Here is a 15,296-nt window from a genome sequence, read left to right as displayed (position 1 = left end):
ATGATCGTTTTGTTGTAGTCTTTCATGTTCCCGCTTCATTGCCAAACCCCAGGAAGACAGTTAGCACTTCCTGTCGCAGGTCTGCTATCAACTTTTTGCAGAGCCCCGACTGCTCTTCCCTTTGCAGAGTTGTACCTTCAACTGTAGCCCAGTTTTCTGCTGCCTTCCATCTACAATGAGGTAGACTGTTATGCCTTTATGGACCACCGCAAGAGCCAGATCCAATAATTTGTTACCAGCTCTCTTCTCTGGCCTTAGCAAGTATAAGCACAGTATGCTTATTTCGATTGAAACATATTTTGTCTATCAAATGTTCGCTGAATGTCCTCTGGCACTTTGGTCCAAAACCTCTCTACAACTAGGTGAGTCCATAGCATATGTATGAAGTCTGTGTCCAGCTCCGTGCAGCAGGGGCATAGCATAGTGTCTGTGCGTTTCATGATGTTCGGTTTATGGGGAGGGGTGAGGGACATCGTATGTAAAATAAATAAATAAAAATTATACTGCTTGTACCTCTATCCAGTGTTTCAAGAAACTTGGTATACCTCCTCTAGCATTTGTTCCCACTCCTTGTCTAGGAATTCCTTGCCGAGCTGCATATCCTACCCCTCGATAAATCTAGCCAATTTGGGCAGGGTCATGGACAGGATAATTTTAGAACGCCAGGATATCAATTTAGTTCCTCCACCAAAAGTAAGTAAGAAAGAAGTGTCTGCAATAGGTCCGGAGTCTGCAGTTCAGAGGAGGATCCTCCCTAGAGCGGACTCGTTATTCTGTGCATCATACCATACATAGAAACTTTTGTGTGGGGTAAGCCATCTTCCTCTATCATGTTGTTCAGTGCATTTCCTAAGTTCCCTTCATGCACATCTGTTACGCTGTGATATACATTAGTGCCTAGGTACCGGAGTCCTTGGTGTTTCCAGTGAATGCTAGTGCGGGCAATCCTGCGTGCTGGGACCTGATCATCCGAAGAGATCAGGAACAGACACACCTCGGACCAGTTTGTTTTACAAGCCAGATATTTGTCCCAGGTATTTTAACAGTTTTACACTCCAGGGGGTCTCTATCTGCATCCCCTTAAGTATGAAAGCATATTACCCGCCTATAGCAAGATAATGTGTTCCCTCTCTCCCTCCTAAGGGAATACTCTCACTCAACCCCTTTGATCTCGCCAGACAGTCAAATGGTGCCACCTCTAATGCAAAGAGCATGGGGGATAGTGGACAACCCTGTCTTGTGCCCTTGTGGCCCGCAAAAGAGTCAGATATGCATTTCCCAGTTCTGGCCCGATCGCCTATATACAGCAATGTAACCCAAGTGTCCCATCCTCGCCCCAGGCCCACTCGTTGCATAACCTCTTCAAGGAATTCTCAGCTTACCGTGTCAAACACTTACATACGTCTATGGAGAGCACTGTTGTATCCTGATACTGAGATGGAGCGTCCTCCATCACTCTAGACAGTTGTCTAATGTTGTGGGAGGTGTTGTGCTGGGGGATGAAGCTTCATGGATCTCTGTGAATTAGTACCAATAAATGAGGTTGGAGGACTTCAGTATTTTGTTCAAGATCTTATAATGTAAGTTGGGCATGGACGGCTATAAGCAGTTGCGTCCAGTGCATCATTGTGGGGCTTAGGAATGAATACTGGCAGTGCCTCCCTAGTGGTGTCTGGTAGCATTGTGCTGTCTAGTGCTCCTGAAAACATGTCTGCTAATTTCGGCACCAAGTGTCTTGCTATTCACTAACTCTTTAATGCACCCCACTGCCACCCACCCTTATCTGTTGCCTGGGGGTCCTTGCCTGATTCAAAAGTACCTCCTAGTATGCTTGGGGGGTTTCCAGTTGCTTCACTTGTAACTCTCTATAGTGTCTGACAAACACCTCCATAAGTTTTGCTGCAATAGTCTCACCGTCTTTATTATGAATGCTTGCGATAGGGTGGCCCCTGCCTCTGGCCTTGATAGCCACGCTAATAGTCTCGCTACTTTAACCCCCTCGAAATAGCTAGTAGCTTGGTAGTCTAGAAATGTCACAACTCTCAATTTCTCTCACATCGCTGCATTTGTTTCCCGTTCAGACTCCTGTTTCGGCCATGGGGAGTGGTCAGTAGAGGGGGGGGGGGGCAATATCCACCCTGCAAAGGTTGTTTTCCAGGGTCAATAATTCTGCTTCTAGTGCCTTCTTGACTTCTCCCATTTGACCCATGCAGTGTCCACGTGTTATGTCTTTGAATGTCTCACGTCATGGAAACATGCTGAGCCTTCCTGCTATTGCGATGGAAATATTCAGCTGTCGCTGTCCTCAGTGGGATCCGGAAGGTACTCTCCTAAAGTTTTGAGGGTTATAACGGCCACATACAGATTAAGAGGAGTGGATTACGGTCCGTGAGTTTGCAGCCCAAATATTTGGAATATGTCACGCTACCCACAACGCCTCCTGTGCACATAAACCTGTCAAGTCTCACTTAGAGGTCTTATACTGTAAAGTGAAACAAGCCCTCTCGGATACTGCCATTTCTTAGGCGCTTCACATATCAGATTCCAGCGAGCCATCCAGTCTCTGAACTCTTGCGCCTGTTTCGTCCGGGGCAGTCGGCAAGTGGTGGAAGTGACGCAGAAGTTCAGATGTTAAGTACCATCTTCTAAGAATTTTGTATCTGTTTTCTTGGTTTTGGAAACCTGTTGTGGTTGGGGCTCCAGACCCAATATGTAGCTTGGGGTCTTTGGATGTCTCTACTTCATGTTCTGTTTTCCAGCTGGTCATATAGATGGATCTTGGAGTTGAGCATAATTTCCTCAAAAATTTGTATAAGATGTATACCTTTTTAGAACAGTGGACTTTCATTAGATTCACAGTGACTGTTAAATCTGTAGTGCCCCTGCATTTATCTCTGTCTGTACTGTCCAGTATAATAATCGTACAGTTCTGAAGGGATCATCTTGTTGCAGATGCCAGAACTGGCGACAACATGTAAGAGCTAGAGTTTTCCCTTTTTCATAAAGGTCTCTTAAGGTAAGATTGGATCCAAATTCTCAGTGTTCAAAGCCTCTGTCATGTAATCCTTGGGGGAAGTCTGGATTATAAATTACATGCATCAGTGGAGAGGGGAAGGTAGACCCTCTGCCTCTTCTCATCACAAAATTCTAGTATTTCAAGCAGAGATGTGGAATTCCAGTCGTCCATTGCCAAGCATGTTACGAATGGGTTTCAAGGACAATAAGTTTTTATGTTTGTTTTGTCCACTGGACAACTTGGCCCAACTCCCCTGAAGATCAAAGCTGTTATCTATCAGTTTACAGTACCACAGCATTGGACCGTGAAAGAGGAATGTGTGCCACTAACCGCAAGATTTGAACTCCTTTGGAGAAGTTGTTCAAACTTGTATGTGTGATTCATTAATACTAAAGCCTTCACTTTTATCAAGAGTGTTATAAGGAAGTACAGTGATCTGTGAACTCATCTTGCATTACTGACAGTGGTTCCAGTATAAAGATAGTTTGGAAAGTCTAACAATTGAGGCTGTTTATATTGCTCCTAGAAAGCTCCTGAATTATATACAAAATACATAAACATGAAAGCCAGACTGGTGATTGTTTGATTTCAGAAGAAAATGTCCACATGACAAAAAAGGTTTTGCTAAACTATTGTGCAGCTTTAAATACAACTTCTCTGAGGCATCATTTAATAAAACATGTTAGTTTCATGCCAGTGTACGAAAAGATGAATAATGGAGAATCTGAATAAAGTAATTATAGGCAACATGGAAATAAAGTGGGGATCCAAGTCTTTAAAACTAGAAACATGGAAACTGCATTTCTAACAAACTTTTGTAAATTACATTTTCAAATGTACAAATTTACAGGCATATTTTTGCATACGCAAAAATTGGTTGAGTGGTTACAAATTAATTTTACCTGCAACTCCTTTTCACCCTGGAATAAGTTTTTCTCGTCAGCAGTACATTTCCAACCTTTTCCAGTGTGCACAGAAGTTGGAGAGGAGTTGGTGAATACCCTTAACCATTTTAGTTTGTTGGTATGCATAAGCTCTCAAGGTATTCCAACTGTCGAAGGACTGCTTCCTGCCTACTAACAATCAATGTTTGTGAATTAGAGGAAGGTGGTAAAAGCAGAACCTAGATAGAATCCAAATCCTGATAAGAGCCATAACATAATCAGTGAAGCGGTTTTCAGAGCACTGACCGAATAAGAACACTGCCACAATTTAGCACCTACAGCGTGGAACCAGAAAGTACAAGTGGATTTTGGTTTGCAGGATCAGCAGATTTCTGATATCCAAACGAGCAGTGGTTCTTCTTGGTCATAGTTATATGAATTTTTGATACATGCTGATATCACTACATGCAGTAGGTGCTTCACTAACACACATGGCCAACATACTTTTCAGTGTAAGTAGTCTTTATAGTATAGTCATATAAGATCGGAAATAACAATGAACAGAATCCTATTTTCACAATTGCAAAAATTGTGCATTGTGTCCCAAGTGAAGGAAGAGGAAACCACAAGAAAAAACACTTAAGGAAAGTACAAAATTAGAAATTGTGTGTCTATAGCAAACAACTAAGAACTTTCATAGGAGTCCGTTGGCAATGTTAGTCTCTGAACTACTATAAGTGCTACTTATATTATAATAATAAATGTGTTGGTTGTGTGTGTTAGCTAAGCACCAATTGCTTATAGTGATTTTAATAGTAAATCAAAATTTATATTAGTTAGACTGAGTAGATTTCTAAAGCATCTTGTCGCTACGACAAGTAGATATTTTATAAAATTCCACACACCTGATCATGGTAGCAACAATGGATTGTTGTAGAACCATGCCACCTGACCTAGTGATAGGAAATAATGCAATACATGTATACATTTTGAGGAGTATTCTCATTCGACCTGTACCTAGGTACTCTGAGGATTAGTCAAATTCAGGTTGGTTCTCAATCGAACTGCATGGATATATCTTTCTATTTGTGGTAAAGCCAAACCCCCATTACAAATATATTTAGATAATGTTAATCTTATTATTATTATCTGACCTTTATTTCCCACATAAAGGTTATTAGTTTGCATTGAATCCCTTTTAATGACCTTGATTGCAACTCATAGCAGTAATGTTTTAGTTATATATAATAAGACAAGAGATTAAGTTCATTTTCAAGCAGGCTTTCCTTTCAAATATAGAGAACTTCAATTTACACTATCTATGAAGATGTTTAAATAAGGTATCTAAAAGAAGAGGAACATTGAAGTTATAAAGCTGTTCTAACTTGGCTAGGAGTTTCACTCCCCACATAGTCTAACAACCCAGAAGTGATTTAGATACACTTGCAATGTGTACATTCTACACAATTTGGTGAATGGGATCCCTCGCAATTATTCATTTGGATTATTTGATCTTGAAGACTGATACTCTAATGAAGTCTTATACCTCCTGCCAAATGCTAGTAACACGTGTTCAGTATTTGTCGGAGAGCATAGGACATCATCAGTGAAAAGGGCCAGTATATAAAAGTTCGAACATACTGCTACTCTGTGGATGCCAGTGTTAGAATTGATCTTCTGTGCAAAGGGAATCCTAGTTCAGGCAAAGAGGAGTGTGATGAGAGGTAGCCAATCTTGTACATCTTTAAAGGGATACCAGTGAAGTTGTGAAGTTAAGGAGCACATTAAAAGCACCATAATGTAACTGTATTATAGATCTGAATCTTGTTTTTCTCTAGGACCTTTGCCATGAAGAACCAGTCTATTCTATCAAAAGCCTTCTCTGCATCTAGCCCAGAGAAGGAGCATGTGAGACTGTTTACAAACAATTACAGTTGACAAATACATTGCTAATCTAATATTACTTAAAACTTGTCTCTGTTTTACAGGAACCTAATTAGGCTGGATGTGCAAGTGGTGGCCATGAATTTTCCCGGGTAATCAGGCTTTTCATGAATATTTTACATCTTTGTTTAAAAACATTGTTGGGCTGCCGGATCGAGACAGAGTTTTTTTAGGGCCTAAGTGTCAGTCTTCATGGATTCCATTATGGAATCTCTAACTTATTTAGAAATTGATGAATCTGTTTGAACTCTTAGTCGAGTTTGTTTTCAGTGGGCATACTTCTGTAACCACATTCAACAGTGCATCCTTCGCCACACACAGGGCCTCATCTTCCCCGGGGTCATGTCGCTGCTAGCCTCCCTTCTCAACCAATTGATCTCTTACTTCACTGGCCACAATCGAAGATCAGCAGTTGATTCAGATCAGCCAAGTTAGGTTTATACACAGTGATGTGGAATTTAATAAAACATTTACTTGTCCATGGGACAGGTTGCTTCTTAAATCTACTTGCCCTATAAAATAAAATCTACTTGTCCCTATGGTGCCATGTAGTGCGGCGACAAATTTTGGCAGCAATCTCATTATGTAAGAGCTCTGTTAATAGCCCTCTGATTATGTCAGGGCTACTACTATAGTAGGGCTTGTATACTTGCAATTTCAATCCATACTATAGCAATTTCCTTGCTACCTTTCCGGAGATCTCCATACTGGGGCTGGAGGAAGCAGTAAGCAATAGTTCCAGGGCTTGAATGGCTTTGAGTCTGCAAACCTACTAACTTGCATGTTTTAATGATTTTCACCAGCTTTTCTGTAACCTTTTCCCATAGTAAGAAAGGTTTGAAATGTACTCCTGACGATGGCAGAAGTAGGAGTTCTTCCAGGGTTGGGGAAAAAAGTGGTTGGAGGGAAAGTGAACTTGTATATGCTCAATAGATTTTCACATGAGCAAATCTACACATCCATACGATTTCCTGGTCTACCTCTGTAAGTTCTTGAGAATTCAAGAAAGCCACAAATCTAATTCAAAGACATAAACCATGGGGACACATTTGTGAATTTCTTTAGGAATTGGGTCCCTTATTAAGCCCGGCGTTAACAAAGACATTTTGATTTTATTAAACTTCTGTTTCTCTATCTATCAGCTCGCTTTACTGGGAGTGATCGCATTCTTCTCTTCATCACGGAGCATATTGGCACACAAAGTAGTTTTGTTCAGTGCCCGGAACTACTGTGGCAATCAGTGGTGTGATGAAACTGGAGGGGGCTCCCCTGCAAAGAGCATGGGCGCCCCCCTCTCCCCCCCCCCGCCCCCCCCCCAACACCCCCTCTCCAGACTCACTCAGGGCAGGTGCTGTGCTGAATGGGCCTTCTGGAGGGAGGCTGTGGGGCCTTTGTTATGCCACTGGTGGCAATGTGTGCTTTTTGAGCCCAAAAACGTTTTATTCTTTTTGCCAGTGTTTGTTACAATGGTAAGGGTTTGGCAGCTCCCAAAACAATAAAGTGTTGCAAACTCCATGTCAAAATAAGACATGCATTGACAAAACCAAAAGACTCACAAAAAATTTCGGATCGGTTGGCTTTTCCATTGCTTGCTTGTTTTCATGCTTCCCATAATCTTGATGAAAATGGCTACATTGATTTTCCATTAGGAATATTTTTTGCAAATACTAGCATGCATCAACGCATTTACCAAATGACGCTTCAAAGAAATAGCACTTAAAATTTCATAGTAGCAAAAAAAAAAAATTCCTACCTGCATTTTTTTTCTGAACATTTTATTTTGAAAGCAAAGAATCCTCACTGTTGCTTACAAGCTTCTGAAAACATTTACATCGAAGCAGAGAGCGTTCTGGGAGCATTATACTTAGCCTCATATTGTTAAACTTTACAAATGTGTGTATACCTTTTTCCTTTATTTTTTTTATATTTTTTAAAAAAATTTTTACCGGAACCACAGTCGTTAGTGCAGTATGACCTTAAAACGTTTATTTAAAGCACTCCCCCTAATATTGAAGGCTTTTCATTAATGAACCATAAATACAAGTTCAAACAGCATTAACATATGGACACACACATTACCTCAACTACAGATAGTCCCTTCTCTGTAAACTGGCAGCCCAAGGATTTGTGCTGCAAGGATAAAATAAACACGAAAACTTGTTGTCCTTGACCCCAAACAATATGTCCCGGGTGTTGGGCGATAGGAATTCCACATCCCTGATACACTTCAATCAAACTTAGCAACTCCTGGGTTCCTCGAATTTTATAAAACTGTTTCTTAATGCTCATTGAATTAGAAAGGGTCCAAGTACCATCAACGGTAAACGTACCCCGGGTCCTGGGTTGTCTCTCAAGCAGAGGACATTATTTGGGGCTGGGAAGAAGGGATCTTCATCATCCAGGTCACTAGATTGAGGGGAGGCCTATTCCCCTTTTTGAGTCCTTCCCCTCAACAGTTTCTATGCACTTCGTTTCAAACTTTCTCGGGTGAAAGGAGGACCACATTCTTGTTGATCCTTACCCCTACCTGGGATTGAACAGAATGTCAGTCCAGACCAGTTCACAGTAGTCTGCATCTCATCCTGCCTCTCACATGTTACCTCCTTGAGCGCCTCCCTCCAGCAGTCCTACTGACATTATCTAATTTCTGGGTACACCTACTATTGTAACCTCAGCTTTATCAGCTAGCATCATGAAGCCTAAACTATCAAGTACCTTTTCGTCCCTGTTGTTCTTGCTGTCCTTTTATTCTTGTGGTGCAGTGATGTAGGAAAATGGATAGGGAGGAGACTGGGCACAAGCACCAACTCCCTCACTTCATTGATTTACTTTGTATTCCACTCTTGACCTTAATCTGTTAAGTACAACAGACTTGGGATTCATGTTTACATTTCTTTGTTATGCGCCTGGACCATAGATCCTCTTTCTCACACACATACATTGATTGCTCTCAAGAGATAGTGCTTCAGATCCCAGTGCTCCTGCCTGTCTTCCCTGTACCACCACCACTGTTCTCTAGAGCTACTCGCTCTATACCATAGATTAGATACACACTCTCTCTTCAGTGGGACTACTCCCATTTCTACTGTTCAACTAGTCCTTTATCCCATCATCTTGTCCAGATGACCCTTTGGTGCACCTTTTAGCAGATCTCAACATATCACATACAAAGAGCAATGTGTTGTGGACTTGGCTGGTCTCTGACATCATTGGATCCAGTGATGTCAGAGAATAGAAGGGAGATGACCGAGGATTCTTGAGGGACGGTTGGGAGTGGAAGGAAGCAGCGACTAAGCAGCTTGCACTGTCGTGGATGTTGTACCATAAAGACTTTATCAAACAAGTCTTGGATTCATGGACTGACTTGTAACAGTGGCGACGAGGGTCTACAGCATCAACTGAACCTGGTGTGTAATGTACTAACGACTGAGCCGATTCCGTGCTGTTGGGAAGAAGCGCTGCACTGATATTACAAGGCACTGATATTACAAGTACTTCAGTGCTACACTGACAGCGTTGATACAAGAACGGTGATACTGCAGTTTTTGTTCCCTCCCTAATTTCGGCAACTTGAAGTGCCGATTTACAACTCTGGCGAGTGGCGCTGTTGGTTGGTGTGCCGTAAAACTGCAGGTTCTGAAGACAGAAGGTGTTTTGCTGTATTTATTTTTTTACGAATGTCCCATGGTGGTGGCTCAAGCCGTGTTTGTGGTAGTGATTTCAACAGCGCGTGCCAGCTGTGTCGCAGCAGCGGCTCGAGAGCACAGTTGAATCTGTGTGCGAATTTGAAAAGGAACAAGGAATCTCGCAGCGTGTGCTCCTATCTCCTCGTGTGAGGTGCACAAGAGGCCGTAGCGGTGTTCTGAGAGCCGCGCGTTTGGAAACTGTGTGCAATTTAAAATGAAAGAAAATACATTGCAGAGTGCGCTCCTTGTCTTCATGTGAGGTGTGCCAGAGGCTTCTTAGCGGGGTTTCAAGACTCAGTGCTGAGGAGACTGAGAACAACGCAACACAGCACGAGTCTCTCCTCTTCAAGTACTGATTTTCACACGAAACACCACGAGATTGACACAGATGCCAAATCTCCCGTGTTCTACAAGTCAAGTGGCTAGACTGCTAACTTTTGTCTTCTGTTCAGAACACATTCACATATACTTTGTGTACACTTTACTCTTATATATATTTTACTGAATGGTTCGAAAGTCAATATATGATTAACATAACTGTTTTATGACTTAAACATTTAGACGATTTTGAGTATTTCACTGTATTTATTCATTATTAATTTTATTTTCCTGGTGCATATTATTATTATTATTATTATTATTATTATATATTTTTTTTTTACACTATGTCTCAAATGGCTACTCTTAGTTTGTCTCAACCACCGCAATTTTTATCTGAACGTGGGGAACCCGTTCTACCATGGAAAAAGTCGATTAACCTTTTTGAATCTTACTTGATTGGCATTGGTGGAGAAAAATTTTCGCCAGCAAGAAAACAAGGAATTCTTCTGCATAATTTAGGTATTGAAGGAAGTAATATCTATGACAGCCTTGATTCAATTACGAATGGCACTGCAGATGGTGACCCCAGAGATGTATATGACATGTCAGTTATGATGTTGAAGAAACATTTTGATACCCGAATAAATATAGTCATGGAAAGACATACATTTTTCATGAGGGCACAAGCTAAAAATGAGAGTGGGAAATTACATTGCTTCTCTTAAGACATTAGCTCAGACTTGTGAATTTGCTGGTTTAACTGACTCTCTTATCAGAGATCAACTGGTAAGATGTACCAATAATCCAAGAGTACAAGAAAAGTTATTAGCAAACAATCCCTCTCTGGAAGAAGCCGTTGCTATTGTGGAAAGTTTAGAGCATGCTACTTTCTGGGTTCAGGAAATGAAGAACACCTGAACTGTTTAGCTGAATCCTTAGTTAATTCAGCAGTAGCTAGAATTTCAGCTTAAGAAGGTTTACAGGAAAGGAACAATATACAGAAATCAGCGGCATGTCATTTGAAAGGGGGCAATGAAATGGCCATGGATCTCAAACTTAGATGTTACAAATGTGGCTGCCCTGGACATTTAGAGAACAATTCAAAATGTTTTGCTAGGAATGTCAACTGCAGAAATTGTGGAAAGAAAGGACATTTAGCAAACGTTTGCAAGAATCAGAAGATTAATGTAATAGATGAAACGGTGTCAAGTCAACAGTTGATCTTAAATGTGAAGTGTCCTAATATTAAAAATCCTTCTATAAATAGTGACACCAAGTTAGTTATGCCAAAATGTGATGTAGAGATTGATGGTAAAGTTGTTCCTGTCCTTGCGGATTCAGGATCTCCTTTTACCTTAATAGGGGATAAAAACTGGGAGGCAATGTTTGGTAATGACCACATGGAACTTCTTCCCCCTGACATTAACCCCATAGGTTATGGGGGACAGAAGATTGATTTATTTGGCTATTCTTTGATGACAATCAAATTGAAAGGGTGTGAAACATTAGGGAAAAGTTATGTGGCCATACCAGGAGACAACTTGTTGGGGTGGAGACATCAAAAAGATCTGGGCATTATTCTCAACCCAAATTCCCCTGGACAAGTTCTTTCCATATCTCATATAGAGAATGATGCTTTGATTGTAAATTAATTTCCTGCTGTGTTCAGTGACAAATTGGGGTTGTTGGTTGGTTTCAAGAATAAAATCATTCTAAAAGCTTCGGCCAAACCAGTGGTACACAAAGTGAGGAAGGTGCCTCATTTGATGTTGTCTCCATTGCGGGATGAGCTTAATAGGTTGCTAAGTCTGGGTATTTTAGAGGAAATTGAAACCTCAGAATGGTTGGCCCCCATTGTTTTGGTTCCCAAGGACAATGGTTCTAAAATTAGGATGTGTGTGGACTTGAGAGATCTCAACCAGTGCATATAGGTAGATTGCCAACCTTTACCAAGCATTAATGAAACTTTACCCATGCTTTCGCAGGCCAAAGTATTTAGTGTGTTAGATCTTTCGGCAGCCTACCATCAAGTTTTACTTCATGAAGACTCAAGACACTTAACTTCTTTTGTTACGCCTTTGGGAGCTTTCCGGTTTATTAGAATGCCGTTTGTTTTAGCGTCGGCTGCTGCGTGTTTTCAAAGAGTGATGAAAGAAGTGCTTAAGGGTTTGAGTTCTGTCTTATTCATTCAAGACGATATGCTAATATATGGTGAGGATGAAGAGGAGCATGATGTTGCTCTCAGAGCAGTTTTGAGAAGACTAAAAGAAAAAGGGTTAACTTTAAAGAAGGAAAAGTATAAATTCAAGGTTGGCATAGTTTCTTATCTGGGGCACACCATTTCTGGCGATGGTATTAAGCCTAAATTGACGCTGGCTAAGTCTATCATATCAATTCCCACTCCTTCTGACAGAGATCAAGTGGGCTCATTCCTTGGTCTAGCGGAATACTACTCGAAATGTATTAGAATTTTTGCGAGTGTAGTTCAACCTTTAAGAGCCATGCTGAAGAAGGGTGTGGATTTTGTGTGGTCTCCCGAGTGTGAAGAGGCTTTTAACATTGTTAAATCCAGAATTGGAGAGATGCCTACACTGGGCCATTTTGATACCCAAAGGAAAACTTTGTTGTCCACAGATGCCAGCCTAAAGGATTTGGGTGCAGTCCTCTTACATTTGTTTGATGGTGAAGAGAGAGCAGCGGCTTTGCCTCTCGTTCTCTTAGAGAGGCAGAAACATGCTACTCAGTAATAGAGCAGGAAGCTTTGGCATGCAATTAGGCTGTTAACCATTTTAAAAACTACCTTTGGGGGTTACCGTTTGTAATTAGAAGTGATCATAGGCCTTTGGTGCAAATGTTTTTGTGCCGCAATATAGAGAATATGACTCCTTGTATCAAGCGTTGGGTGGAAGACCTAATGGAATATAATTTCCATGTGGAATATTTCCCAGGAAAGGAAAACATTCCTGCAGATTTCCTTTCTAGGTTACCTTTTACGGACAATACTACAAATGATCAGATTCCAATTTTGTGGGTCAAGGAGCCAGCTATTGATAAAGAGGGATGGGAGTCGGAATGTGAACGGGACACAGTTCGCGCACTCGTTTCAGAATATGTTGTGAAGGGTTGGCCTGATTTACGCAACTGTCCAGATGGTGTTAAAGCATTTTGGAATGTCAAGGATGAATTGAGTATTGTTGGAAAGGATCTGTGCAGAGGTGATAGGTTGGTTCCTCCAGTTGGGTTGTATGAGAGATTGATCAGTTTAGCCCATGAGGGATATTTGGGCAGGAACTTAACCAAGACTAGTGTCAGAGAATGCTATTGGTGGCCAGGGTTGGACAGACAGGTTGAGGCAATTGTAAAGGATTGTATGTATTGTGCAAGGAGTGATAAATCCAAAAATGTAAGAACTGCTCCTTTATCCCCGGATCGTGTTCCTGATGAGCCATGGTACAAACTAGGTTTAGATCTTGTGGGACCGTTTGAAAACCTACCTCACAATGAGAGATTTGTAATTGTGTTAGTTGACTATATGTCCAAATGGGTCACTGCTAGCTGTGTAAGTGCTATCACCACTGAAGTGGTGATAGAGTTCTTAACTGATGTTTTTGCATGTGAAGGTATTCCGAAAGTAATAATCACTGATAATGGAGTTCAATTTACTTCACTGGAAATGAAGAATTTTCCCAACAATTTGGCCATCTCTCACTTTCGTACAGCTTTATATTCCCCTCAAGCCAATGGGTTGGTTGAAAAAATGAACCAATTGGTAGTAGCCAGTGCACAGACTGCCATGGACAATAGCATTCCTTCAAAAACTGTTCTCAGGGAGAAATTATGGGCTCACAGGAATGCTCCTAGTGCTGTTACGGGTATGTCCGCCTTTAGGATATTGAAGGGTAGATTGGCTGGTTCTAAACTTAATCCCTTGTGGTTATTAGCTGATAAGGGGTTTGGGGATTCACCTGACTGCAAAGGTACCATCCAACACAGAGTTATTGCTAATCAGGCAAAATATAAGGAAGGATTTGATACTAAACACGGTGCTCATCAAAGGTTGTGGCACGAAGGTGACATGGTGTATGTTAAAAAACCTTTTTGGTCAAAAAAGGGAGCGTCCAAGTTTATGGGACCGAGAAAAATTGTGCAAGTGAGAAGAAATGTTGCTGAAGGGGGTGATGTGTGGAGCTTGTCGCATTTAGCCAAATGTATGAATGATAGACCAGTGACTGAAGGACTATATAAGGAGGGAATTCTTTGTGGATCTAATCCAGATTCTGGTGAGAGGATTAAAAGGAGTGTAAGGAATAGAACAACTCCCAAGTACCTAGAGGACTTTACACGTTAAAGAAGCTATGACAGATTAAACACTTTGTGATTACATGTTGATCACATATTGATTACTTATGGTCATTTCATTTTTATTTTTCACTTGTATTAGCTGTAGCTGCATTTTGCCAATGAACCTTTGTATTCTTTATGTTATTGTGTTTGTAATGTTATTAAGGTATGGTTAAGTTAAGCTATTACTATTTCTATAGGAGGGAGATGTGTTGTGGACTTGGCTGGTCTCTGACATCATTGGATCCAGTGATGTCAGAGACTAGAATAGAGATGACCGAGGATTCTTGAGGGATGGTTGGGAGGGGAAGGAAGCAGCGACTCAGCAGCTTGCACTGTCATGGATGTTGTACAATAAAGACTTTATCAAACAAGTCTTGGATTCATGGACTGACTTGTAACACAATGCAACAAATAAACGTGATCGAACTTCACCCAAATTTAGTTACACATGCTTACACTGTCCAGGAAAATTACCAGGTCCAATGCTGTGCCATGCTCTGCCCCAGCTTCTCTTGAGAAATCTCTCAGTTTTCTTGGTGCTCATGATCGTTGTGTGGAGTCGAGTGCTTGACTACTTTGATTTCTTTGTAAACCTACTTGCCGGCACACAATGCACCAGGTTCTCTGAAACAAATCTAGCACTTAGGGAAGCCCACATAAGTCTAACAAATGTTTAATGTAAAAGTATATCAAGCAACACAAATATTCTAAGGGTTAATTCAGAAGCCAGAGTGCCATTGGATACAATTTGCTTCACTTTTGACCACCTTTTAAAAATGTTCTGTAATGGAGCAAGTGGAAGATAGAACATGTAATTAAACTGAAACTCAAGGCAGCATCTAAAGAGAAGGTACCTAGCTCTTCTTGTGGAAAGAATGGGAGAAGACGTTAGGAATAAGATACGGTAGGGTATGGGAGAAAGCTAACTTCACTAAAACTGTGGCTTCTCAAATGTGTGTGCCAACTTCAAAGTGAAGCAACTTTTACTAGAACAGCCAGGCAATATGTGCAGTGTACAACATTGAAATAGAAAATGGTGGTGTGTTTAAAATGCTTGTCAACGTGCACAAATGCAGTTGGTATGATAATACTTTAGGCATG

The 15,296-nt window shown here is 41.0% G+C and overlaps 1 protein-coding gene across 2 annotated transcripts in view; it reads left to right on the top strand.

Moving 5' to 3' along the window:
* Positions 1-15,296, top strand: part of ERI1 (exoribonuclease 1) — a 154,196-nt gene that overhangs the window by 64,948 nt on the left and 73,952 nt on the right. The window contains exon 3 of one of the 2 annotated variants that reach the window (XM_069236875.1): positions 5,889-5,936. The exons of the other annotated variant lie outside the window; for it this stretch is intronic. Within the exon in view, the coding sequence (XP_069092976.1) occupies positions 5,889-5,936 (48 nt within the window). The remainder of the gene's footprint in view (positions 1-5,888; positions 5,937-15,296) is intronic. 2 annotated transcript variants of the gene reach the window in all.

Source organism: Pleurodeles waltl, chromosome 1_2, assembly GCF_031143425.1.
Source record: "Pleurodeles waltl isolate 20211129_DDA chromosome 1_2, aPleWal1.hap1.20221129, whole genome shotgun sequence".
Lineage (NCBI taxonomy): Eukaryota > Metazoa > Chordata > Amphibia > Caudata > Salamandridae > Pleurodeles > Pleurodeles waltl.
Note: the sequence above shows the minus strand (reverse complement) of the source record. Positions and strands in the feature narration are given on the sequence as shown.